General features: G+C 48.3%; 13 protein-coding genes across 13 annotated transcripts; 6 read left to right on the top strand and 7 right to left on the bottom strand. All coding sequences in view use genetic code 12, as the record gives it.

The window, feature by feature from the left end:
* Positions 1–146: 146 nt before the first annotated feature.
* DIURU_001291 (ureidoglycolate hydrolase) lies at positions 147–779 on the top strand (the record flags this gene model as incomplete). Its single annotated transcript, XM_034153818.1, has 1 exon — positions 147–779. One exon carries the CDS (start codon positions 147–149, stop codon positions 777–779), a length of 633 nt encoding a protein of 210 aa, XP_034013895.1.
* A 37-nt stretch (positions 780–816) lies between these two features.
* On the bottom strand, positions 817–1644 carry DIURU_001290 (uncharacterized protein; the record flags this gene model as incomplete). The annotated part of the gene is made up of 1 exon (XM_034153817.1): positions 817–1644. One exon carries the CDS (start codon positions 1642–1644, stop codon positions 817–819), a length of 828 nt encoding a protein of 275 aa, XP_034013894.1.
* A 171-nt stretch (positions 1645–1815) lies between these two features.
* Positions 1816–4329, top strand: SEC15 (Rab GTPase-binding exocyst subunit; the record flags this gene model as incomplete). The annotated part of the gene is made up of 1 exon (XM_034153815.1): positions 1816–4329. One exon carries the CDS (start codon positions 1816–1818, stop codon positions 4327–4329), a length of 2514 nt encoding a protein of 837 aa, XP_034013893.1.
* A 120-nt stretch (positions 4330–4449) lies between these two features.
* LPT1 (lysophospholipid acyltransferase) lies at positions 4450–6264 on the top strand (the record flags this gene model as incomplete). Its single annotated transcript, XM_034153814.1, has 1 exon — positions 4450–6264. The coding sequence occupies one exon, from the start codon at positions 4450–4452 to the stop codon at positions 6262–6264; it is 1815 nt and encodes a 604-aa protein (XP_034013892.1).
* A 252-nt stretch (positions 6265–6516) lies between these two features.
* KRE9 (Kre9p) lies at positions 6517–7344 on the top strand (the record flags this gene model as incomplete). The annotated part of the gene is made up of 1 exon (XM_034153813.1): positions 6517–7344. The coding sequence occupies one exon, from the start codon at positions 6517–6519 to the stop codon at positions 7342–7344; it is 828 nt and encodes a 275-aa protein (XP_034013891.1).
* A 556-nt stretch (positions 7345–7900) lies between these two features.
* DIURU_001286 (uncharacterized protein) lies at positions 7901–8821 on the top strand (the record flags this gene model as incomplete). Its single annotated transcript, XM_034153812.1, has 1 exon — positions 7901–8821. One exon carries the CDS (start codon positions 7901–7903, stop codon positions 8819–8821), a length of 921 nt encoding a protein of 306 aa, XP_034013890.1.
* Positions 8822–11870: 3049 nt separating this feature from the next.
* Positions 11871–12512, bottom strand: DIURU_001285 (uncharacterized protein; the record flags this gene model as incomplete). Its single annotated transcript, XM_034153811.1, has 1 exon — positions 11871–12512. The coding sequence occupies one exon, from the start codon at positions 12510–12512 to the stop codon at positions 11871–11873; it is 642 nt and encodes a 213-aa protein (XP_034013889.1).
* A 778-nt stretch (positions 12513–13290) lies between these two features.
* On the bottom strand, positions 13291–14697 carry MDJ1 (Mdj1p; the record flags this gene model as incomplete). Its single annotated transcript, XM_034153810.1, has 1 exon — positions 13291–14697. The coding sequence occupies one exon, from the start codon at positions 14695–14697 to the stop codon at positions 13291–13293; it is 1407 nt and encodes a 468-aa protein (XP_034013888.1).
* Positions 14698–15425: 728 nt separating this feature from the next.
* Positions 15426–15899, top strand: DIURU_001283 (uncharacterized protein; the record flags this gene model as incomplete). Its single annotated transcript, XM_034153809.1, has 1 exon — positions 15426–15899. The coding sequence occupies one exon, from the start codon at positions 15426–15428 to the stop codon at positions 15897–15899; it is 474 nt and encodes a 157-aa protein (XP_034013887.1).
* Positions 15900–16544: 645 nt separating this feature from the next.
* Positions 16545–17552, bottom strand: DIURU_001282 (uncharacterized protein; the record flags this gene model as incomplete). The annotated part of the gene is made up of 1 exon (XM_034153808.1): positions 16545–17552. The coding sequence occupies one exon, from the start codon at positions 17550–17552 to the stop codon at positions 16545–16547; it is 1008 nt and encodes a 335-aa protein (XP_034013886.1).
* Positions 17553–18053: 501 nt separating this feature from the next.
* Positions 18054–20327, bottom strand: DIURU_001281 (TFIIH/NER complex ATPase/helicase subunit; the record flags this gene model as incomplete). The annotated part of the gene is made up of 1 exon (XM_034153807.1): positions 18054–20327. The coding sequence occupies one exon, from the start codon at positions 20325–20327 to the stop codon at positions 18054–18056; it is 2274 nt and encodes a 757-aa protein (XP_034013885.1).
* A 580-nt stretch (positions 20328–20907) lies between these two features.
* DIURU_001280 (E3 ubiquitin-protein ligase) lies at positions 20908–22533 on the bottom strand (the record flags this gene model as incomplete). Its single annotated transcript, XM_034153806.1, has 1 exon — positions 20908–22533. One exon carries the CDS (start codon positions 22531–22533, stop codon positions 20908–20910), a length of 1626 nt encoding a protein of 541 aa, XP_034013884.1.
* Positions 22534–23003: 470 nt separating this feature from the next.
* On the bottom strand, positions 23004–25814 carry DIURU_001279 (DEAH-box RNA helicase; the record flags this gene model as incomplete). Its single annotated transcript, XM_034153804.1, has 1 exon — positions 23004–25814. The coding sequence occupies one exon, from the start codon at positions 25812–25814 to the stop codon at positions 23004–23006; it is 2811 nt and encodes a 936-aa protein (XP_034013883.1).
* Positions 25815–25841: the final 27 nt, after the last annotated feature.

Genomic DNA, 25841 nt, shown 5'->3' with positions numbered 1-25841 from the left:
ACGCCGCATGCATGTACTGTGACTTTGTTATCGCACACTTTGCATTTAACTCCCCAGATCTCGGAAATTCCCGAAGTAAAAATATATATCCACGAATCTCGCTGCTGACGACCGAAAAAACTCCGAAAACTTACTAAAGTGATATCATGGTGCTCAAAACATTCGACGTGGCTAACATCCCTCGGGTCCGGGCTGTCCCATTAACTCCAGAGCTGTTTGCCCCTTATGGCGGGGTGATCAGTGCTGACCACCAGATCAAGCACGTCAAGTCTCTGGGAGCCAACTATGGTACCGCAGTCAAGATCCACAAAGTGGCGCCCATCACTAATAACTACCCTGCTTCTGCTCCGGCTACTGCCAACTGGAACATCTACCGCTGCAAAGCTCCCAAACACCTCATCACTCATTCAGGCGCTAAATCAACTTATAAACTGACAGTGTTGGAACGTCATCCTTATACTACGCAAACGTTTGTTCCCATGGGCGAAAACCTCAACAAAGTGGCGTATTTGGTGATTGTGGCTGCTACTGATGCCAATGACCCTCAGAAATTGCCCGAGCCGTCACAGATCAAAGCTTTCATCTGTAAAGGCAATCAAGCTGTCACTTATGGTGTGGGTACCTGGCACGCTCCCATGGTAGTTATTGATGAAGACATAGACCACTTGGACTTTGCCGTCATGATGCACGAAAACGGCGTCGCCGACGACGACTGCCAAGAATGCTACTTTGAGCCTGGTTACGAAATTGAGTACACTGTGAATGCTCTGAAATTGTGAAATAGGGAGAATGGGAGAACTAAACTATCTATTTATTTTAAAGGAAATTCAACAAGTCGTTTACCACCCCCTTAGCGTAAGTCTGCTTCTGCTCTTCGGTCATGCCGTCCATCAGCATCTTCGCCTGATCAAGCTTACCAATCACCTCTGAAAGATCGAGTTTGGTGTTCATCGGCTGCGGTTTGCGGGTAAGTGGCTCCGACATTTCTTCGGCCCGAGCCTGTCGGGCTTCCTCGTAGGTTGCACATCGTGATGGCGACTTAGGAATACTTTCCAGTGATTGCCACTCGTGAGTATCGAGAATCTCTCGCAAACGGTCTTTGCCTAACCGTTCTCTAAACTCATTAGTGCCTTCTTCATCGTAATTGACAAACTCCATTGCTCGCAATGCTACCGCATCCTCAATCTCTCCAACGGCGTCAGGGGAGGCCAGATCTATACCTACCACCACAATGAACCCCGACCAAGTGTCATCCATTTCTTCCATACTCTCCCGGAAATCTTCAAGCATAGAAAGACATTTCTCCAAGTAGGTCTCACTCACTTCGCTTAAATTGAAACAGAAAATCACCCCGTCAATGGCTTCTCGAAGTTCGGCATACTCCGATGACGAAAAGTCCTGGTACCATTTATCCATCGCTTTCAACTGCTCGGCCTCGGTAGCATTGTCTCGATTATCGGGGAACTCATCGATAAGGAAACGGATATTAGCAGAAAAGTACTTGTTGGTAAGGTTAGCGGGCACGATGATGCCACTATGCGATGCTTCATTGATTTCAAATTCAGCGTCATTGCTGAGATATTTCACCACTCTGATTTTCCCTGAATGAGGAGCCCCAAGGACCAAAACATAGTTCGGTGTCATCTTGAAACAAAGCGGTGTTTGATGATCAATGGCCAGTAATCAAAGATATTTCAAATATTCCATAAACCTTCTGGATTAGGCCACCACAATAAGATTTCGGTGTTTGTGCTTTGCGTTGACGGCTCCAATCTTGTCGGTGCGAAAACGTAAATCTCAGCCCCCCACCGAACCATGCCCACGGCAGACGACGCGTTGACGCTGAGTCTTACCCACCAATTGGAGCAGTTGTTGTTGAGGGACGATGACCTTTACCAACTGAATTTGGACTCGGAGGAGTACCTTGAAGATTTGGCGCCCATCTTACGGGAACTGATCAAAAACAACGCCTTGGGTGGGTTGATTCAGAAATTGAACGAGATCGTCCGATCAAAAGAAACCGAGTTGAATGCTCAGCTGTTGGAGTCTACCGATGAAATCAATTCATGCATCGATACCATCGACGCCATCCACGACCGACTGGTAAAACTTGGACAGAACTTGGGCAACGTGAGTCAAAACTTGAACAAATCCGTCCACGACCTCGTCGCCCGCAAAAACAACTTGATTAAATGCAAGCAGATCACTGCCAAAATCAACGAAACGCTGCTTGTGCTTACGTTGTGCATACAAGTCTTGGAAAACACTAATAAAATCCATGAGATGATCAAGCAAAACAAATACTTCTCGGCAATGAAGTTGATCGATGAGTTGACAAATATCCATTTGCCTCAAGTGGAGAAATTCTCGTTCGCTCTCAAAATCTATGATTCCATTCCTCACCTTACCAAAATGATTAAAGACGAGTCATTCGATAATATCGTTAATTGGTTGCTGCTTAACTTGGAAAGAAAGATTCCTGTGATCGGTGAAGCGATCTACGAAAACCTCGAAGAGTTGCAAAGAAACTGGGATCAAGTCAAAGAGCTGAACCCGGCGTTTCTTCCTTACAAATTGAACTCCCCCATTGAGGTGCTGATACGAGATCCATCACTTAACTTTGACATCTTCACCGATGAGCAATTACAAATTTCCTTGGCCACTTTGTACGATGGCATCCTCGTCTACCAGACCCTCAATGAAAGCGAGTTACTTCTGGCTTTGTACCAGAAGGAGTGGATGAAGAAATACAATCGTGTCATTCACCCCATCACCTCCGCCACAGCCGAACTGTTAGCGGAGTTCCCCGATCTTATGGCCTTGGATGAATATTTGGTCAAGATCGCTGCATTCTTTGTCATGGACAAACAAATCAATATTGCAACGAGATTTGCGTTGCGATCAGCTGCAAACTCCAATGATTTGTGGAATTCCTACGTGACCAAGCTTAAACCCGTGTTGTTGCACCATTTAAACAACCATGTATTTGACACTATCGATGACTTGTCGCGGTTTAAAGATGCGGTGGGTGACTTTTTGCACGTAATGGAACTTCACGGATTCAAGGTGACTGAACTCTATGAAGTGTTGATGATTGTGTTTCATGAACACTTTGCGCCTGCGGTTATTCAAGAGTTCCGCGCCGATTTCATTTCCAGTATTCAGTCCGATCGTTACATGCCCATTCTGGTTGATGAAGAAGATGATTACGATAAGATTATGAAAATTTGCTGGTACCAAGACGATGCTTCATTTGCTCCGCAAAACGTTAAAGCATTCCCAGTGGTTTTACCGTTCTCCGAGGATTATCTTCGATACTGCGCCGGTATTCGTGGTCTTCTTGAAGATGTACTCAGTTTTCTCAACCAGCACTATTCCTATGAACTTAATGAAATCAAGAATATCGTTTTGAATGATATTTTCGAAAGGGTATTAGGGGATGTCAAGGGAGTGGGTATTGCCTGGGATATCAAGGATTTCATCTCCAAGAATGCTTCTAACAAAGAAGTGGTGGCTCAATCTTACACTAATCTTGAGTACTATTTGTATTCGTTGTACGAGCTTGGTCGATTGATTGATCGCAAGCTTCGAGCAAACATTGGGATTGGTTTGCACAACATTGATGCCAGTGACACGTTCACGTTGCGGGCAGTAGAAGAGTTTTCGCTGGTTCGTAAATTCTCTGAATCCACCATTTTCACAATGGTTGATGACAAGATCCGCGCGTTGCTCGATACGGTTGAATACGACAACTGGCTACCCCAAGAAAAGAACGAAGAGGCAAACTTTTTCATCAAGGATTTCGCCATGTTTTTGGACAACTTGTTCTCATCGATTTTTTCAAACTTGCCTGTCTCCATCAGAACGTTGGGGTTATTTAGAACCTACGACTTTGTCGCTGAACACTTTTTGGAGGTGTTGAAAGGAGCCGAGGTTTACAATCGCATTGCCATTGAGAATTTTAATCTTGATGTACAGTACATTGAGAAGCACATGACGGCTCTTTATGCTGCCCATCAGGAGGTTGCTGAGGATTCGACCACCAACGTGGCACTCGAGTCTACGTTTACTGAGCTCCGGCAGTGTATTGATTTGTTACTCCTCGAAGACTACTCGGAATTCTCATCCAATCCTTCGTTCAGAATGCGCCACTTCGACCGGGTTCGCTTCGAAGATGGTCAAAGCTTAATTGCCAAAATGCAGAGGGACGATGAACCGGAGGAATACGTCACTGAACTGAGTGCCAGTAGCATCAATGCGCTCGACCATTCTAGAGCGAAGATCAAGAAGTTTGGTAATCGTCTCAAGATGAAGCTTGATAACGAATAGTAATTTTTACGTTTTTTTTTCAAGGTTAATCTAGATCGTAGTAAATCGTGGTGATCACTCAAGCGAAATTCGCAATCTACGAAAAACTCTCGCAGCCGCGTTCAGCCTTTCAACCGAGGGATGATCCAGGAACAAATCAACCGCCTCCTGGAGGTGGTGGGGTTGGACTCGTGCAACCTCAAGATTCTCATCTGCGCATTGCTTCTGTTCCCGTTTCTGTTTATTTTCAAGCGGTTGCCCGACAAGAATTATACCTTGAAGAACGTCTACAACATTGCGGTGTCAGTGTTCTACCTCTTTGGTATCTGTGATCTTGGTCTGGGGATTAACACGTTGTTATTTTCGTCGGTGGGATGCTACTTCATAACTCGGTATGTCAGATCCCCGGCAATGCCATGGATTAACTTCCTCTTTTTGATGGGCCACCTTGCCGTCCACCATTTCCACAACCAATTCTTCAATGTCTACGATCCCACGGTAATTGACATCACTGGGGCCCAAATGGTGTTAGTGATGAAGCTTTCGGCGTTCGGCTGGAACGTTTACGACGGCCGGGTGATAAATGCTGATTTGTGGCCGTACGCGAAGGAGCGGGTGGTCGCCGACCACCCGAACTTATTGTCGTACTTTGGCTATGTGTTTTACTACGCCTCGTTGCTCACTGGTCCCGCTTTTGACTATGCTGATTACGATAAGTACATCAAGGGCACACTCTTCAGTGACGTGCCTCCTGAGAAGCGTCCTCGCGGCAAGCGGGTGATTCCTCGCAGTGGTAAGCAAGCGTTTGCCAAAACCATGCGTGGGTTTTTTTGGGCATTCTTATTTGTCAATGTTGATAAATGGGTGCTGATTCCTTACATGGAGTCGAAGGCATTCCTTCATGACCACTATCTCATCTACCGGATGTTCTACATGTGGATTTTGGGATTCCTGTACCGTCTCAAGTACTATGCCATCTGGCTGATCGCTGAAGGGGCGTGTATCCTTGGCGGTATCGGCTACAATGGTTATGACGAAGCTACTGGCAAGTTCAAGTGGGACCGTGTCCAAAACATCGATGAAGTTGCCTTTGAAACAGGACAAAACGTCCACGTGTGTTTGGAGGCGTGGAACATGAACACCAACAAATGGTTGAAGAACTACGTCTACTTGCGGGTGCCTAAACGGGGCCAGCGTCCCGGTTTCAAACTGACGCTTTTGACGTTCGCAACTCTGGCATTCTGGCACGGAACTCGTCCCGGGTACTACCTTACATTTATCACAGGAGCTCTCATGCAATCTGTGGGTAAGATCTTCAGACGGCAGTTGAGACCCATCTTCCTCACTGCTGATGGCGCTGCTCTCCCTTCAAAGAGATTTTATGACATTGTCTGTTGGTTTGTTACCCAATTATCGTTTGGTTATGCTGTGCAGCCGTTCATGTTGTTAGAGCTCGGACTTTCGCTTAAGGTGTGGGCCGTGTGCTACTTCTGGCTTCATTTAGGGATGTTTGCTACTTTCTTCATCTTCAGAGGACCGTTTGCTAAAGCAGTTATGCGCTGGTTGAGCAAGTATCGGGCCGATGGCGGTCAACCCAAGAAGAAGTCTTCTACATCGTCAAAGGCCGAACTGCTGAAATTGACAGATGGCGAAGTCGGGCAGGTGACCTCGGCGCTTAAATCAAAGCAAGACGTGGCGAAAGAAGGGGCGTTTGATTACCACACATTGGGGCTCCCTTCATTCGAGTTGTTGGAAGATTCAGAGCAACAACAGCTTCAACAAGAGGTGGCGGAAATCAAGGATGCCTGGACATCCTTCAAAAACCGCAACGGCATCCATCATGAAGATTTCGACGGATTGAAGAACGCGTTCAACAACTTTGTCACCGAAGTTAATGAGATCATTACCACTTACTCTCAAGAAAACGGTGCTGCTGCTGCGAAAAAGAATACTTAATTACGATAGGCTCGACTTCCAAATGAACATTTTATCCCTTTGCTAATAATAACCGTCGCAGTCATGTTTGCGAGAGATCACTAAAAAGACAATCCCACATCCAAACTGCCACAAAAACGCTTGATGTCAGGTATATATGTAGGAATGCCACGATTTCGGTTATAAGCTTGGGTGCAGGACGCGTGTTTCTAGGAGGCGGTGCGCTTTGCCTAAAAAAAAAACCAGCTTGCTACCCGGCGTCTAATATCCACGATGATTTTCGGCAAAGCTGGCTTGGTGTATTTGGCCTCGCAGTTGGCTCTCGTGGCCGCTGACGTTTCTCCTTCGCTTCCTAAGGACGGGGCTCTGTTCTCTGCCAGCGGCGGGTCCGCCTCGGTTGACATTTCCTGGATTGATGATGGGTCGTCGGACTTTGCTCCCAAGGATATCAAATCCCAATCGATTTTACTTTGTACTGGTCCTAACCTGCAAATCGACTGTTACAAGTCGCCGTTGACTGTCTCGACTGACTTGACCGACAGTGACGGTAACGGGAAGTACACCGCCTCTATTCCTGCCACCAAAGGGCCCAACGGTAACTACTACTTCCAAATCTACACTTTATTCAAAGATGGCAGTAACACAATCCACTACACCCGAAGATTCAAACTTTCAGGGATGTCGGGTGCTCCTGATCCTTCGTTTGCTGCCGATGCTTATTCCGCCTCCGGGGCACCTCCCCAAGCACAATTATCGGGTAAGACTCAAGGTAAGACGTCTGCCATCGACTCTGCATCATTTACCGTACCTTACGCCGAGCAGAGTGGTGAAACGAAATACGCCCCCATGCAATTGCAACCCGGATCAACCGTCACTGCCACCACTTGGACGCGGAAGTATGAGCTGCTGGCCGTTACATACTTCACTACTAAGGGCCCCAAGCCGGTTGTCATGACTACTCTTACTCCCGGGTGGTCGTACACTCCCGAGTCGGCCACCAACTGGGCTCTGGTGGCTCCATTCCCCACTGCTTACTACCCGGCCCTGGAAAGAGCCGCCAAAGCAACCTTGGCTCCCACTAATAAAAAGAGATGGTTGTGACTTTTAAAGTTTGGATTTAATATGGTTTGGTTTTATAGGAATAGAATGTTACATGGAAAACTCTCAAGTTAATGGCCAATCTTGATCAATTCAAAAACATCGCACGAAGACGGAAAAATTGGAAAAAAAGAAACGTTGTAAGCCCTACGCGGGGGTCGAACCCGCAACCTTGGGATTAAAAGTCCCACGCTCTAGCCATTGAGCTAGCAAGGCTTGTTGTGGCTGTGTCGTGTAAAATGCTGACCTTGAGTATCGGACTTGTGAAGAGCTAACTCCGGAAGTCAATGGAACCTGAGAGAAGGTTGACGAGAGTCAAGGAGTGTTCGAGATCAAGCATGCAAGGAGTCATGAGCATGACGGGAGCATGCGTGGAAGGTTCCACAGTGGCGCTATGATCGCAATACTGGCGGTATTGCTAAGGTATAAATAACGCTGAGTTTATAGAGTTTTAGACAAGTGACTTTTAATCAAGACAATTGATATTTGATCTTCACTACTAGTCGTGATCCAGTGACCGTCATAATTTTATACCACATTTGGTAGCGGTGAACCTACAATGACTAGAAGATCGAGAAGAGTTTATGAGCCCAATGAAAGTGCTGTTTCGGACTTGTCTGATCAGCGCGAAGCGCATTCCAGCGCGCACGAAGAGAATCTGGAGGACAAACATGAAGGGTTAGCAAAGAGAGCTGACGACTCACCCGTGAGCGGTGGAAAGAAGAAACCACGCTTGAGTTTGTCCCCTGATGTTGAAGATGATGTCGAGGAGTTGTCCGACTCCCGAAAAGAGCGCCTTTTGAAGAACGTTATGGATTGCCTTGTCAAGGACTGGCACCCCCTTGATCCAGAACAGAACCCGCTGGACATTACTGACTTTGAAGAGTTACTTGGTCAATTTGAACATGCTTGGATGTTCCGCAGGTCTATGACTCTGGCGTTTAAGAAATTACTGATTGGTCGAGGTGTAACTCTTTCGAAAGAAAAAGCTGCAATCTTTGCTCTGGCTATAGAGCAAGCACTTGAACTTGATGACAGTGATGGGTGGAACGACAGCGTTTACGTTCAACGGTTATACGATTGTTGTTCCTTGGAAGATTTCCAGCAGGCTTTGTGGGGTTGTGGTTTGATTAATCCAGGAGCGTTGATGGCGAAGATTTACGCCTGGTGCCACCCAGAGAAACTACCAGAAATGGTGGCGAAGGAGGTCTCCATGGAAAGCTTTTGGAGAGACCTATTTGAATTACCTTTCTGCGGTGGTCAATGTGACCCAATTTTACTTGCGTTGGCGAAAGGCTGTACATGGGAAGTGTGTCTCAGGTATGGTACTCATGTGATGAGGGACCTAATGAGAACAGTTCCAGACTGGTGGAAGAGGCGGACTCCTTCTAGGTCTTTGAAGTTTTACAAAGATTTGTTTGCCGAAACTAACATGCCTCGCGAGTCGGAGAACTATGTACAGAGAAGTTTGCAAGTGTGAAACTTAAAGGTCCGGTGGACTTTCGAGCTTTGCAATTGGTGCAAGCCATGCTTCAAAATTTCAGAGCAAGTGGAAGAGCCAATCGAGCGTGAAGGTTGCTGAAGGTCACAATCCGTCCATAGATGTGGCTGCTTAATAAATGACATTGTGGAAGGGTGCTTACTCTTTGGCTCCTTGGCGTGTTGGTCAAGGGGGGAAGAGTATATGTATGGTTGTCCAACCCGCCAATCTTGAGGACACGTACGTGAGAATATGCATCGTGCTATGTCATTTGTGAATCTGAGTGTGATGCAACCTGAAAATGTTGGCAAGTGTTTACGGTGGAGGTACGAGGCAGTTGGCCCAAGCTGTGTCGCTCCAAGTAAACGAAGTATGTGAGATCTGGTGGAATGTGTCTATCAGATCGGGGCGTTTAGAGGAGAGTTCCTCTAGTGTGTGTTGTGGCTAGAGCCACAATGTGTGAGACATGTGTGATTGTCTCTGTGAAGACGTGTATGATCGTCTGTGAAGTGAGACGTGTGTGTTCGTCTTTGGGACCTGATCAGTCCTTGCCTTTAGTGGCTAAACGTGGAGGAGGCTCCACTGAGCTCCATAATGTGTATGGAGTGGAAATGGTGATAGGTGCTCACAGCCCTTGCTGAGGAAGCTAAATGGTGATAGGTGCTCACAGCCCTTGCTGAGGAAGCTAAATGGTGAGGGTTTTCCGCCCGTCTTCATAGTTGATTTGCGACCAACTATGGAAGCGAAAGTGATAGGTAGACTTTCCTTACTCGCTGAAGTCGATTCGCAACCGACTTAGCGTAGTAGAAAAGTGGGAACTGCGTTCCCATGGGGTTGTTCTTTCCCTGCTCATAGTATGGCCAACTATGGAGCTAAAAGAGAGGTAAGCTTTCCTATTCCTTTAGGTAGCCTGGGGTTACGCTAAATGGAATGAAAAAGCGGTCCTTGGAGGAAGGATGTCGGGGACTGGGTCCTATCGTGAGAAGTTATTGGGATTGGAATCCTGATATCGAGTGAGTAACTAGGTTGGAGCCTAGTTGAGGTACATGACTAACCATGAGCGGTTTCCCATTTTACAGATTAGAGCGTTGCTCTAGGGGGGAAATGTCGTGTAAAATGCTGACCTTGAGTATCGGACTTGTGAAGAGCTAACTCCGGAAGTCAATGGAACCTGAGAGAAGGTTGACGAGAGTCAAGGAGTGTTCGAGATCAAGCATGCAAGGAGTCATGAGCATGACGGGAGCATGCGTGGAAGGTTCCACAGTGGCGCTATGATCGCAATACTGGCGGTATTGCTAAGGTATAAATAACGCTGAGTTTATAGAGTTTTAGACAAGTGACTTTTAATCAAGACAATTGATATTTGATCTTCACTACTAGTCGTGATCCAGTGACCGTCATAATTTTATACCACAGTGGCACTTCTGTGTAAAAGATCATATCATTGTACTTGGCGGGCTTGTGACTTTGCATTTTGTGCTAATATCGCGTATTCGTGCAATCTTTGTGTGCAGACTGTTTTTAGTGTTGTCCTTACCTTAGTCATCCTCCATTACACTCAAGCGTATCTTCCTGAGGCTCGCATGTACCTGCCAAGCACGGAGATTAAGCTGAAGCCTAATACAAACAACTTACTGTCTGCAATCGATGCCCAACCCCCACCAACTATAACCGACTATTAACCCCTGTATTGAAACCTATACTTTTCGTTTTCTAATTGTGAACGACAGCTGCTTTGAAGCTGATTCACTATTAAAAAATAAGAAAAAAGATTGGTCTCCTTAGACGTAGTATTCTGTAGGGTAATAGTTCATCACCGTAATTCCGAGAATTTATAATGGCAATGTAGGATTTTTCTGAATTCATTTGCGCTGATCCTTTTCAGATTGGTTACAATCATCAGCACCGGCTTAATATACACCCCAAGTGCAGCTATGTAATGAAATCGGCAAATTACAATCAAAGCATAGAAATTCGAAATTCCTGGGAACCGTTGAGCTTTCATTGTACACCTTTTCAAAATAACAACTAAAATGCAATGTCAAAAGGCAATTTTGTTACATCAACGAATGGGCTTGAGTGACATTTTGCGAAATTTTGTTGTGGCTAGTTAGAGTAGAAAAGATACTTGATGACCAGCATCTACCCCAACCCCGAATAAAACCATCGGGGGTATATCTACAAGCTGGCCGACAAGCTGATGCCTACGCCGTAGAGCGGTAAATCAGTTTTGATAACGTGGGTGCGATTAAATCGATAACTATCGGAAAATACAGTAACAGACTGACCAGAATCTTCATTGATCGCTGTGCTGAATACATGATAAATGTTCAATACTCTCCCCAATGAATGATGAGTTCAGGAAGTCATGCAAATTACCGGAGGTTGTTAAGAGTCATACAAGAAAAATTTTTGGCAACCTATTCAAACTTTGCTCACAGGCATGAATATTCTTATGGGCCCTGCACAGTAGAAACTATGACTCCAGGGCCATTCAATCATACTCAGCACATTTGTATATGGCTAACGAACAGTTTAATGCATCAATTGGTAGCTGGCATTTTGTGGCCGAAGGGTTGATAGGTTCTTTTCGGTTAACAATGAATGTTGTAGATCTGTACTTAGGAATTGAGTGGTCCTGCAATTTATATCAAAGGTATCGTCGTTCGCACCTAGTATAGATCTAAATTCAAAAGTTCGAGACTACGGTAATTTCTTCAACTTTATCCAAAAGAGGGCAAGAAATCTGGAAAGTAAGCATTTTGGTTTGTTATCGACAAGATTAAATTTCTAAATCATTTGATCATTGAGGATTTGATGATTTTGATCTTGAGATTGTGCAAAATTTAATTCTGAGAGGGTAGCTAACATTGTCAAGGATGTGTGAATGTCAAACAATGAAAACCCTTTGAGCGTAATTGTATACCACATTTGAGAAGAACTAAGATCACTTCAAACTGAAATATCAGATAGTCTCTGATAACTTAAATAATAGTGGAACTACAGCATGATATGCAGATGCTATAAATGTGTCATTAGTCATAATCTATTAGTAGCTGCTTTCCAGCAGCATTTCGATATCGCGGTCAATTCCCAAGTTATCCCAATAATTATACAGCAAGTCCTTAAACTCCTGTATTTTAGCCTTCTCGTCTTTACGTTGACGCCTGAGGCGACGACGACGTATATCTATGAGCTCTAGGTTTGTTTCCTGAGCAATGATATTCACCAATTCATCACGGGTGAGTTGCCCATTAGCCACGAGACGAATGATTTTATCATATCGCTTAATTCGAGGAAGACGAGTACCATTTTTCTCATTGAATTTCTGGATGAATCGATTAAAAAGACGTACCATCCACATTTGCCAACGATATATGAGCAACACTCGCGGGTTAAACCACTTGATCAATTGATAGCTCTTCTCGATTTCTTCTGTGTACTCTTTATTAATGCGGTTTTGAATGTAATTGTCAAAAGCAGACGAAGCGAGGTAGTCAGGAATATCGTATTCATGGTCATCGGATTCATCGATTGATAGCAGATCAAATAAGTCTTCGAGTCTCATCCTCTTGGTGCCTCGCCGAGGGGATGCCTCCGATCTGTGGGTCGAGCTCGAGAAGCCATTGACATCGCGGCGGTATCTCTCATTATCATCATCATCGCTGTCATCTCGACCTCGTTTGGCCATTTGGCATTCCCAAGATAGTAACGTATAGTCAACTCTTTCTTATATATACGGATAGGACGGTTCAATCGCAAGGTTACGCGTAGGTTACGAGCACCGACAATAGAAAATGATCGAATGCTCTAGAAGATGGGGAACATTTATGGACTTGCATAGAATGAAAAAAAATTCACCAGTGGAGAGTGTTACCTCTCATGACTTCCCAGACAGGACTCGAACCTGCAATCTTCTGATTCGTAGTCAGACGCTTTGCCATTAAGCCACTAGGAATGGTGGCGAGCTCGGTTGAGGGTGTTACCCCTCGTGACTTCCCAGACAGGACTCGAACCTGCAATCTTCTGATTCGTAGTCAGACGCTTTGCCATTAAGCCACTAGGAATGAGCTGGCGAATTTTGATACCGGTTCCAGGAGTATTTGTCAGGATTGAGTAAATTGGGCTCTCAGCGGCTGGTTTTAGCTCTTTTTAAGGTTCTATTTTGATCATTATAAGAATCTGTAGAAGCCTCATTGTTTACACCACTGCAACAGGTGAAAGATCAAAGTTAGAGAGACTCAAATTTCGACTTACTGCAGATCTTAGTCCACATATTCTTTAAACTACTTAAACCTCTAGGAAATCACTCGATTATACATGAGCCAACAACTGATGGTTCCAGAGGACAATATGTCAAAAACTTTTACCAATCCTAGTGTCAACATCAAAAAATAAAGCTTCACTCTCGAGTCCAGTTACGAATGTATTCTGAAATGATATATGATTCTACTATGTACATATGCTGTCTATTCCTGGTCTTTCTTGTGCCCGCCAAAGATCTTACCCAAAAAGTTGCGGAGCGTCAGCGGGTGGCAGTCCTTTTCCTTAAGGTCGGCGATATCCTTTTCGATATCGTCGACGTCGAGCTTAGACTCGTGGCCCGGCGTGCGCTTAGCGTTCTTGTCGCCGTACGAATCGGCGAGAGCTTCGAGCAACGCCGTCTGTAACGGGGTTTCCGGCACAAGTGCCTTGACGTTAAGCACCACCTCCAAGTCACCCCGGTTGTTCACGTTGCGATTGATGGGGACACCCTTTTCTGGAATGGTCAACTTACGGCCGTTTTGAACCCCTGGGCGCACCTTAAGTTTGACGTTCTGGCCGTCGATGGTCGGCACCACAATCTCCCCGCCTAACGCTGCCGTCGTCATCAAAATGTCTTCCTTGATCACCAAGTTGTTGCCGTGACGAGTGAACTTGGGGTCGGGCTTCACCAGCACCCGCACGATCAAGTCACCGTGGCGGGTCTGGTTATAGGCGTCCTTAGTGACAAAGGGAGCGTCACCGGCACCGGGAACCCGAAGTCTCAGTCCATCGGCGACCCCGGGAGGGAACTCCACCGTGGTCAGCTTGGGCACTTCTTCAACCCCGCGACCGTGACAGGTGCCACATTGGTCCAGCGACGGGATCACCACCCCCAGACCACCGCAAGTGCCACACGTCAGCGCCATGTGGAAGCCGCCGATGATGTGGGTCAGCTGCCCGGAACCGTGACAAGTGGGACACGTCTTCTTCTGCTTACCTGCTTTTAAACCCAGCCCCAGACAGGTGTGGCAAGTGTCGACGGCGTTATAGTTGATGGTAGTCTTAGCCCCAAAGATAGCGTCTTTAAACGAAATCGCCTTGAGCACCTCGATGTTATCCCCCACATGTTCGGTGACAAACCCCAGGCCGCCAGCACGACGGCCACGTTGGCCGCCGCCGGTAAATGCTTCCTTAAACAAGTCTTCAAAGTCGAACCCCATCCCCGCAAACGGGTTGCCGCCGGCACCTCGGCCGAAGGGGTTGCCGCCTTGGAAGGGGTTACCGCCGCCAGTAAACGGGTTGTTGGGGTTGGCGTTGCCCAGGTTGTCAAAGGCGTTGGGGCCAAACTGGTCGTACTGGGCCCGCTTATCCTTATCGCTCAAAAGCTCATACAGTTCCTGGATCTTGTGGAACTTCTTCTCGGCGTCGGGTTCCTTATTGACGTCGGGGTGGTACTTCTTGACGAGTTGGTAGTAGGCCTTTTTCACTTCCTTTTGGTCCGCCAGCTTATCGATCCCGAGAGTTTTGTAAGGGTCGAAGTCGAGGAGACGGGAGGCCAGCGCGTGGAAGTGGCGGGCGGGGGCCCACGTTCTTGCTGCTTGATGCAATAACACTCTAGGTAGCGGCATCATCTTTCGCGGGGGGGCGAGACGAAGGCGGGTGATTTATACGGATGGGCTTCGAAGCAGTGTTGCGCGAAAAAGAAGCTGGTGGAAGCTTGGGGCGAGTGACACCAGCCAATGGAAAATAAACGAGTGGGAGGTTCCAAATGTGATTGGCGATGATTGATTAACCGGTCAAGGCTGGCCTCTGTTTGTTTTTTAAAGTTTTTCGTTTAGGGAGACTGGGGGAGGATATTGGTAGACCTCCCTTGTAGGCGGCTACTTCGGCTTTAGTGAAGCAAGTGATGCTAATGACCGAAACCGCGGAAGGGAGTGGGGTAATTACCTGTAAATGTTGATGATATACGCCATAGTATCCTCTTATTACCTGTATTTCGTAATTTAAGCCAATTTTAGGTGGGGGTCTGCCTCATAGTGAACGGTGGCTCGGTTATGGCCGGCAGTATCGATGATGCATACCATGTAAATCAGACGTCAAATGTTCAAGGCAATAATGGCTCATCAATTACGCCCCCTAAGAAATCCAACTTTTTAGCAAGATCAATCAAAAATTAGGAAGAAACCCTATAAGTGTTCGTCAAAGGTTATATTTTAAGATCGCTTGAATTCAAATAGGCACTTGCCACGATGCTCCCCGCGCTCACAACCGGGGATCTATCAAAGCCACCCGCACGCTATCGCGCGACATCGACCATCGACCGCGCACCAACCTTACCCATACACATAATACCCAAAATATGGCTCGCCACAAGGAATCTGCTAGCGAACTGGAACTGGCACGAGGCTCACTGGGCGTCACTACTGCCATCAAAGGCGGGGCTCGGGCGAAAACCCAGGCGGCGCTCGCCGCCCAGCAGCAATACTTGACCAAGCACATCAACTCCAACGGGCCCCACGACCAGCCGAAAGTGGCGCCGCTCGACTTTGACCACCTCAGCGACGACCAGCTCGCCACCTATAACGAGCGCTACCAGTTGGGATTGCCGCCGGCGGTGCTGGTCAGCGAGGACGTGCTTCTGCTGGAGATCGGGAAGAAGACCCAGTACAAGCGGCACCCGCTGAGGTGGCTGGGGGGCATCTCCAAGCCCGAGCTTGCAGCGCATTGCAAAAACCATTTCAACCAGCTCCCGGTGAAGGAGAACGAGATCATCACCAGCTTCTTGTATAAGGTGAAGCACCAGGACCAGGACTTTAAGTTGACGTTTAAGTGACTTAATGAAGTCACCGAAAAAAACACATATACACGAATTTACGAATCTACTTAATGCGTTTTGTAGCAGTAGTTGTTCCATAATTGAAACAATCCAATTTCTAAAATTTATTGTTAGCGGTCGTTTCGCACTGAAGCCGCACTGAGCCGCAACCCACGACACACCTCTCGACGACATGAAGGCGGTGGTTTCCCTGGGCAACGCCTACTTCTGCACGGTGCTCCTGGCGTTTGGCATTGTCATCTTGCTGGTGATCGGCTACCTCTTCAAGATCGGCCACGAGCTGATGATGGGGCTGATCAACGACCCCGAGGACGGGGCGGCGGTCGCCAAAACCGTGTTCACGGCGGTGTTGGTGTACTTGGCGTTCTTCGTCTTCTGTGGGTGCCAGGTGCTTGTCCACAAGCGTAACGCCCACATCCATCTTTGATTGCCAACGGATAACGCTACTTCGTCCATTGAGTGGACCGTATACTTACACTAACTAATATACAATAAAAACGGTATACGTAAATAAAACACACACGATCACGTTGGCGATGGCGGGAACATGAGTGTTTCCGCCAACACTTCAGGGGTGGTGGTGTCGGCGAAGGTATGTGGTGTCCAGGGGATGGGTTCACCAGGAGCACCGTACACGGCTAGTCATAACTTGGCGACGCTGTCGCGGCCCTCAGCCCACCAGTTGCCGCCGACCCAGTCGCAGATGTCGAAGACAAGGTCTCTTAATTCGGTCATTTCCTGCTTAGTGGCGCCGACGTTAATTGCCCCTCTTAAGTGGCCCTTAAGCTGAGGGTTAACGTCCTGAGGGATCAAGTTGGCACACACGCACATCAGCGTTTCCTTAGCCAGCAACACACCGGTGTACAGCAACAACGGAGCGTACACGTGGTGGTAGGCGTAGTACCACAAATCAGGGTAGGCGTTGTACATCTGGTTGCGGATGCGGCGGTTCACTTTTGGAGAATACACCAGGTTCCAGAAGTCCAGCCCCCGTTTCAAGTCGCGGTGGACCTGTTCGGCATTGACCAGCAGGACCAGGATCGGCCCGTCGATGGTCTCGACGCTGTAGGTCTCTTTCATCGCCGTGCCTTCAATGTCCTCGCCGACGATGTCATTCAGCGCCAAGTGGCCAGGGAGCACAATCGGTGGTCTCTCCGGTTTGGGCACGGGACGTAACGACGTCGGCGTCACCAGTTTAAGGAGCATAAGCGCGTTGATACACTTGGGGAGCCCCAGCAACGCCAGCGACTTCATCACCACCTCGCGGAACTTGGCGGCGATGAGCTGCTGCAACGCCGAGATGTCGTCGCCCAGCTTGTACTTAAACGCAAGCGGGAGCTTATCGTGCAACGTATACGGGATCAACACGTCGGGCAAGTTGACTCCCACCGCCAGCATCTCGGCGAACTTCTGCGCCAGCGAAATCAGATCTTGAGCCAATTGGATCAACTGGGGGTGGGTCTGCAACCCCTTGACGTTGGGGTTGAACTCCAAAAGCTGCTGGCGGAGGGCGAAATGGAACACTTTGGGGATTTCCGCCGGCTGGTTCGTCACCGTCAACGCCATGCACGCGAGGAGGTACCACGTCAGGTGGAGGGCGGGGTAGTTGTACGCGAGCTTCACAAGCCGTTCAGCAGTCAACACAGACATGGCAGGTCACAGAGAGTGTGGTGGGTGGTGCTGGCGTTATATGCTATTCTGGTTATCCTCGGAACGAAAAGTGTGGGGGAGCGCGCCCCCTGGCGGGCCCCCTCTTCTAGACCGAGGACCCACCCGCTAAGCGATAAATTGGGGCAGATGGATGGGGTATTTTACTGAAAAATTATAATCAGAAACATGTAGTGTAAACTATTAGGCCTGTAGTCTATGAGTAGAGCACCGGATGATGGCTAAGAGTCCTAATAGACCGCCATTATATCTACCATGTGATCGCCATAGAATATCAATTACTTCAAAGCCAGTAGAACTCAAGCCAAAAATGATGAAGAAAAAGATTGCCAATATTGATAGAGAAAGTGTTTTGAATTGGACCATAAAATTGATCCTATCGATCAATACTAGTGTAGACAATGATACAACTTGATTTGGGGCATTGTAGTTTATTGTCATATGCTCATGGGTTAGATTTAGGTCATTAATGTCGTGCTGCGGCTACTTGCGCTTGTAAAACTTCTTCATGATCGAGCTGCTCTCGCGCAACTCCTTGTTCTTGCTCTTGTTGTACTCGATGTAGGCCATGTCTTCACCTCCCGACAACCCGGCCAACGAACCGGCCAGACGGTTAGCTTTCGAGTTGGCGGTACCGGCGTTATTTTCAAGTCTCATCCGCTTCTCCTTAGAGATGAAGTTAGTGTCGATATCGTCACCCACTTCCACTTCGGCTTCTTCGTTCTTTAACAATACTTCTTTCAAAAGCTCACGACGTTCACGGGCGGTGGAGAACGCCAAGTCAGGGAGCTGTTCCATCCCCAGTAAATGGGTAATCACCTTAAACGCGTACCCTTGGTCGACGAGGAACGCTTGCCGTTTCGTCGAGTAGTACATCTCTTGAGTGTCCTTAGACACCAACGAGTAGAAGAACGCATTAAACCCTTCATCGTTTCTCCGTTTGGCCCGCAAAATCCGCCCCAACCGCTGGGCCTCTTGCCGCCGCAGCCCGTAGTGCAGCGAGATCTGGATAAGACAAGTGGCTTCAGGTAAATCAATCAGGGTATCACCGACTTTGGAAAGGAAAATGGTATTGATTTGGTCGTTATGTTGGAAGTTTTGCAAAATGGTCATTCTTTCTTGTTGCGGGGTGGAACCGTAGATAAACGGCTTGTTAAGCTTCAACGCGTACTGCTTAAGGGCGTAGACATTGTCACTGAACACGATAATCTTGTCACCCCGTTTTTCATGGTAGTGGACGAGGAACTGACACGCCTGGAACTTGGTGGGGTTCATGATGTACAAAAGCATCCGTTTACGCGGCAGTTCCCGAAGGTATTCCTGGTAGAACTCCAGCGTCATCGGACACCACACTTCGGCACACTGGACATTGGCGATGTGACCCTTTTGCGCCAAATCCATCCAGTTAGCCTCATACAATTTAGGACCAATCAAGAAGTTTAAATCGTTAATCTTATCGTCTTCACGCACCAAAGTAGCGGTTAATCCAAGCTTAGCGTGGGCGGCGATCGTTGTCACCACCCGCCGGAACATCGCTGCCGGCACCACATGCACTTCGTCCAAAATGATGAACCCCCATTCTCTCAGTTGTAAGAAGTCCATCACTTTTTGCGAGTCGTGGGACCGGTTCCGCGTGTTGGCCACCATCGAGTACGTCAGCACCACCAACCCCAGCTCCAGAGTAAACATTTCCTTATTGTCCAGGGTGAATACGGCGACATTCTCCGGTTGGATAGTACACCACTGGAGAAACTGTTGTCGCCACTGCATCACTGATACCGACAGTGTACACAACACAATCACCGATTTACGAATGGTGCACGCGGCAGTGATCCCCACCAACGTCTTACCGGCACCACAGGGCAACACGATGATCCCCAGCCGGGCACGACCATTACCGAACATTTTCGATAACAGCTTCTCCTGGTAAGGTCTGATTTGTGTCAGCGGCTTCAAGTCGATTTCCAAATCGGTATTACGCTGATCGTTACGGAAATCGTACTCTTCCAACACCGGGTACTCGATCTCTTGACACCGCCTTTTCACGATTTCCACCGAGTCGTTGAGGATCTCAAACAGGTGGACGGTATCGAGATCGTCATTATCCGCAAACACGTCAGTTTCCACCTCGGGAGCGGGAGCCTCGCCATCGTCGGTGGCGGGTTTCGCCGCTTGTTCGGTAGTGGCTACCCGCAACGGGCCAATGACCGGGTCTTTAAGCAACATCTGGAGGATATCCGCTTGCGTACTCTCGACGTAGTAGCGGTTATTTTTAAGCACCAACTTCACTTTACCGTAGGACACAGTGGCTTGACGGATAAACTGGACAATCAGTTCCGCTACGGGAACTTTCAGCAACCGGTTAAGCACCAGAATGATATCTTCAGTTTCTAGCCCCACCGAGACGGCGGCGTACAACGAGTATACTGAGATCTTAAACTCGTGGATGTGCAGGGGACGACTGATGGGCTCGGCGATGGTGATGAGGAAATCCTGGGCCTGTTCGGCAAGCGGGGAGAACAGCTCCAAAATGATACGTCCGTCGTTGGGACTGATCCATAACGGTCTCAGAAAGTGGTCGGGCTTGAGCCTGAGGTAGGAGAAGTCCGTTTTGCCAAAGATATTGGACACGGCGTCGGGGACATAATCCTTGGGCACCTCGTTGGTGAGCTCAATGAGATCATCATCGGAGTACTGGGTATCGTCAAGCTCGTTCTTGAGCACGTCCACCAGCTTTTGGGCTCGCCGACGGTCCATGATAGCAAGGGCCTTAGATGAGGTTGGGTGCTATCTACAAGGCAAAGGGAGAGTGCGATTAATAAGCCGCACCATCTGGTAAATTGAGTGCAGGAAAAACGTCATCCATGTGTGACTTATAAAATCAGATAAATTGAATTACTAATCATTCTTTTATAGTGGTTAGCATTCACAGAATTGGAGCTTTCAGTACTTATTCTCTTCAATGCTACTTGTAGAGGTGGATCATTGTTTAACTATAAAGATGATGCGAATGTCAATTATAAGACGTGTACCTTGACAAAAACCCGCAGAAAAGTCGTTCGTGAACCGAAACCATTGAACGCAGATTGAAATTATAGATCAACAAAACCTGATTGCTAAACTGTGTAGCGTTAGCTTGCGGCTCAACTTCTCTCCCACGATTAGCCACCTAAAGCAAAAATTAAGACATATTGAGTATCAAATCTATAATCGCAACACGGGAAGACTACCACTTAGACGAGAAACTACTAATGTTGAAGTTGATGATGTCGTATGTCTCATTTTTGTTATACATGACCAGGGTATACCATGCTTAGGCAATGCAGAATTTTTTTGATCAAGTGTCGAACTTAAGCAACCCGTTGGCCAAGTTCTCGTTGGCGTAGTCGATCAAGTTGCGCAGCCGCAGCTGGATGATGCTCAGCAAGTTGATGATCTGCGACTTGTACTTGAGGATCATCTCCAAGCGCGTAGTGTTTTTCTTTTCCACCACTTTATTCTTCTTGTCGACGATCTCCTCAAAGATCTTCAGAAGCTCTTCCACCAGGGTGGTCAAGTAGTTTTGGTTATCCTCGAAAATGTGGCCGAAGTTGGTCTCGCCCAAGTAAAATGCGAACACGTAGGTCCACTTAAGCGTCTTCCGCCCTTTGGTAAGCAGGATGATGGCGTCGGTGAGGAACTGGATATCGTTCCAGCTGAGGTGGCCGTTGGGAGTTTGTTCGGCCATGTCCTCCATGCAAAGCCGAGCAATCTTCTCCACTTGGGCGACGGTCTTGCGGTCGCCTAACATCAGCAGCTCGTGGATCTGGAACCGCTTGTAGTAATGCAAATAGCGGTTCAACAGCTCGCGCTTGCGCTTGCGGTTTTCGTCCTGCTGGGGCTCGTCCTCGCGGAACTTATTGCAGTTGTAGTTGTTTTTGTGGGTCAGCCAGTCGCCGTGACAGATCCAGCAGAACTCCTTGCGGCAGGTCAGACACACCATGTGGTTGCAGCCGCCATTCTTTTCGATGGGCCCGTCGCAGCCAGGACAGTTGTGGGTGTTGGCTTCGATCCAGTTGGCGGTCTCCAGGTCATCGGCACACTTTTTGATCCACTTTTGGGTGATCCAACAGGGACAGGGTAAATGGTTTTCGTAGTGGCAGCGGAAGCAGAACTCGTGGCCGTCAACACATTTCACTACCGGTACTGTAGTTACCGCGGGGTCGCTTTTATCCGGCAGCACTTCGCCTTCGACAATTTCAACAAAATTGTTACAGTCCACCAGCGGACAAGCGACAAACCGCTTAGTATTTTTTGCCACTGCTACTTTAGCATGAGCAAGCAACAACCGGTTTTCGTTTAACGGGGTATCGACAAGTTTTACCCCGCCGTTACGTGATTCGTCATGGACACTAAGGATCTTCTCCCCCACCCGGTGAGGGATAGTTAAAGTACAATCGGAGTCCATACACCGTACGAGGGAACCGTGGTGAAGCTCATTGGCAAGGTAGGTGGCGTAGCACAGAATGCAGTACTCGTGGCCACACTTCATGGAGAACGTAAACGTTCTGGGGTAGTCTTCACAGCAAATCCAACAGGTATAGTCGTTTTGAGCCTGTAGCTGGTAGTAGTCGTCACTATAGGGAAGAGGAAGCCCACACTGGTCGTAAAGTCTCGGTTTATCGTCGAGACACGAGATCACCACTTCGTCGGGTTGCCACCGTTTAGCCTCTAGAAGCACCAATGACTCGGTCTCCAGCAAGTTGAGGTGGCCGACGCTGAGCTGGCCAAGCTTGGAAAGCATCATCTTGTCGACATACTCGCGGGCCAGCCACGGTTTGTAGTAGATGGCGTCGTAGGCCAGTTTTGCCACCAGCTCGTCGGCGAAGTGGCGGGTGGTCGAGGCGACGTCGTCGACGTCGACAATGTCGTCGTCGTCCTCAAAGGAGAAGTCGTCAAACTCTAGCTCCGACTCGTCGCTCATGGGATGTGGGGAAGCGCCCGAGTCGAGGTTCCGGGTTCTGATGGGGTAACGGTAAGCGCGAGCGCGAGCGTGATAAGATAAGCCCGCCACCAACCTCGCCGTAGCACAAAAGCTAACCGACGAACGGCTGAATACAAGATAAGTGGCAATTGAGATGATTATTTAATAAATTGTTCTTGACTTGATTCGTTTGCGTGTCAATGACTCGAGTCGAGGAGAGTCACCTCGGAATTCTGTCCTGCCTTCAACCCATGATGGACAGGAGTGGAGAGCTAAGATATCCAAAGCAAATTGTATACCATGGAAGCTTGTAGATATTTATAATGCTCGGCTTCAAATCGTAGTATGAGGGACGCCTGTAGCTTATAACGTGCAAAAGAAGTCAATGACTAAAACTGAAAGGTTACCACAGTTGTAGACCTAAAGTTTACAGATTATGTATAATGTCTATAAATGCATATGAATAGGGTTTAGAGTCCGCGGTGACGACGGGGGACCACTACCGTTTCCGCAACCGGTGTCAGCAGCGTCTCTTCATTAGTAACTTCAAACTCGTTGGCAACACTCTCGGTGGTAATTTCAAATCTCCGTTTGTGCAGATCGCTCACATCATAGTAGACGCCACCGTAATCGACAAGCCACAACGGGTCCACCACGGTGACACAGGAAATGTACTCCTTCAGCGTCATCATGAGCAGGTGGTATATCACGTAGGGACACAGCAAGTTGGCCCCCACTAGAACTGACGTCGGGTGCAAAAACAACTTCATATACCGGTGGCGAAGCAGCAGAAACTCCGGCAGCCCGCTATTGGGGTTTACTCGTTCCACCACTGCTGCCAGGGCAAAGAAACCGGCACAGAGGCATTTGCGGACGGTATCCTCCAGTGCCAGCACTAAAGGAAGCTTTAGCTGCTCGAGTACCCCAACTAGCTGTTGGCGGATGTCACGAGCCTTCATCATCAGTTTATCGTTGATGAAATTGGTGGCTGACCATTTGGCTGAGCGTGATTGACGTGTCCACTGATTATAGACGTTAAGCAACGTCAAGTGGTCCGATTCAGGGATGATGAACTTATCCCGGGCCAGATCGGCTTCCTTAGCCCGTTCCTTAGGGCGGAGAAAGATTTGCGAGGGGCCAAGGGCAAGCATGGCCACAATCAGCACCATCTGGGCACTACAGCCAAATTGGGGTAAACTGGATAATATGAGGGCTCGCGACAACGTAGGGTCCAAGGGGAACTTAGTCATGATGGTGCCGAGTTCAGTGAGGCGTCCTTGACTGCTTAAAGCTCCCAAAGCCCATAGATCGTAAAGAGAGCCGTAGAGTAAATCTGGTGGTGGTGGGTCTAAAAAGGGGAATTTAGCAATATCTTCCACCCCCAACAGTTTAAGCAAAAGCATCACGTTCGACAAATTAGTTCTCTGGATTTCCGGGATGGGTTGGCGAAACATCATTTCTTCCAGCGCTGCCCGTTCCGTATAAAGGCGGTACCCTACCCCGGGACCAGTTCTCCCGGCACGACCACTACGCTGGTTAGCGTTAGCCAAGGACACCGGTACCACTCGTAACACGTCCATCCCCAATTTGGCACTGTACACGTTCATTTTCACTAAACCCAGGTCGATGACGTAGCGGATGCCGTCGATGGTAAGCGAGGTTTCGGCGATATTGGTCGCCACCACCACTTTCCGGTGAGGCGACGGAGTAAAGATCCGTTTCTGTTGTTCCGGTGGGAGCAGCGCGTAGATGGGGAGGATATCTAGCGGTGGGGGGTCATCGATTTTCGCTAGGCGCTCGTGGAGGACATCGCACACTGCCTCAATATCTTCTTGCCCCGTCATAAATACTAAGATATCGCCGTCGTTATCGCGGGTAGAGAGGTGGATGGTGAGCACTTGTTTCACTGCTTGTTCAACGTAGTCAGTGGCCAGCAGTTTGGCGTAGAGAGTCTCCACTGGGAAAGTTCGACCGGGGATGAAGAACTGAGGCGCCTGGCCAAAATAGTCACTGAAACGGGTGGCATTCATCGTTGCTGATGTCACCACAAGCTTTAAATCAAGGCGTTGAGTGAGGAGCCGTTTAAAAAGGCCGAGGAGGACATCGGTATTCAAAGACCGCTCGTGGGCTTCGTCCATGATGATGACATCGTATTCCAGAAGTAAGGGATCCCCCAAAAACTCCCGTACAAGGATACCATCAGTCATAAACTTAAGCTTGGTTTGTGGGGTGGTACGGTCGTCAAACCGCACCAGGTAACCCACGGTACTCCCCAAATCACAGCCACCTTCATCGGCTACTCTTTTCGCCACCAGCATCGCCGCTACCCGTCTGGGTTGGGTACAGGCGATTTTCCCACTGATGCCGTGTTCGTATAAGTATTGTGCCAATTGAGTGGTTTTACCCGAACCGGTCTCCCCGATGACCACCGTCACCTGGTTTTCCAAGATCGTTTGTACCAATTGAGACTTTACCTGGTACACGGGAAGGCGACGACGAGTAGCAGCAATATCCTCTTTGGGTAATTCAGCTTTGACTTCAGTTTTAGTCGGTTCAGCTTTAGTTTCATTGTCCTCTGATTGGCCGACGAGTTGTTCCATTTTCTTCTTTCGTTCGATAAGCTGGCGGCGATCGTCAACAAGACGACTCCCCTCTCTAGCCTCGACGGCAAGCTCAGACTTATCGTTTTTCACGGGATCTACCATTGGTCCCATCTTCTCTAAATGGACGGAAAGGTAGTGGCTATTTTGTTGGAGAAACGGCGGCGTATGGAAATGACTGACCACTTGGAGCCTCAGGGTATCCTGGTTATTAGGCCCCAGAACGATGGAATGAGGGATAAACCCAGGCGATGATGACAGTGGTTTGGCTGTATTTGATGCTGAGGATGGAGTAGTAGTAGTGGTGGTGGTGGCAATATGGCCTTTGATGGCATCATGACCTTCATCTCCCGCCAATGTTTCACTGCGGCGTTTAGCCTCCAGTTTATCGATTTTCTTGAACCCTTTAAACTTTTTCGGTTTCGGTTTTGGTAGAATATCGATGTCATCGTCATTATCGATGGTTACCACGGCTCGTTTTGCCGCTGGCTTCGCCTTAGCACCACTGGCAGATATGGTGTCGTACACTTCCTGGGCGTCAGAGATGCCGATAATGGAGCATTTGGTGGCAAACTCAGCGAGCGAGCCACTGGCATGGTAGAACCCGACAATGGTTTCCACTAACCGAGGGTTGGCGGGACGTTGGAGCTGGCGTCCCACCGCAGCGGCGATCGCATCCATGGCTACTCGTGCGGCTTAACTGAAAGA

The sequence above is a fragment of the Diutina rugosa genome, assembly GCF_008704595.1.
Source record: "Diutina rugosa strain CBS 613 chromosome Unknown scaffold62_size109212, whole genome shotgun sequence".
Lineage (NCBI taxonomy): Eukaryota > Fungi > Ascomycota > Pichiomycetes > Serinales > Debaryomycetaceae > Diutina > Diutina rugosa.
This window is presented reverse-complemented; position numbering and strand designations above follow the sequence as displayed.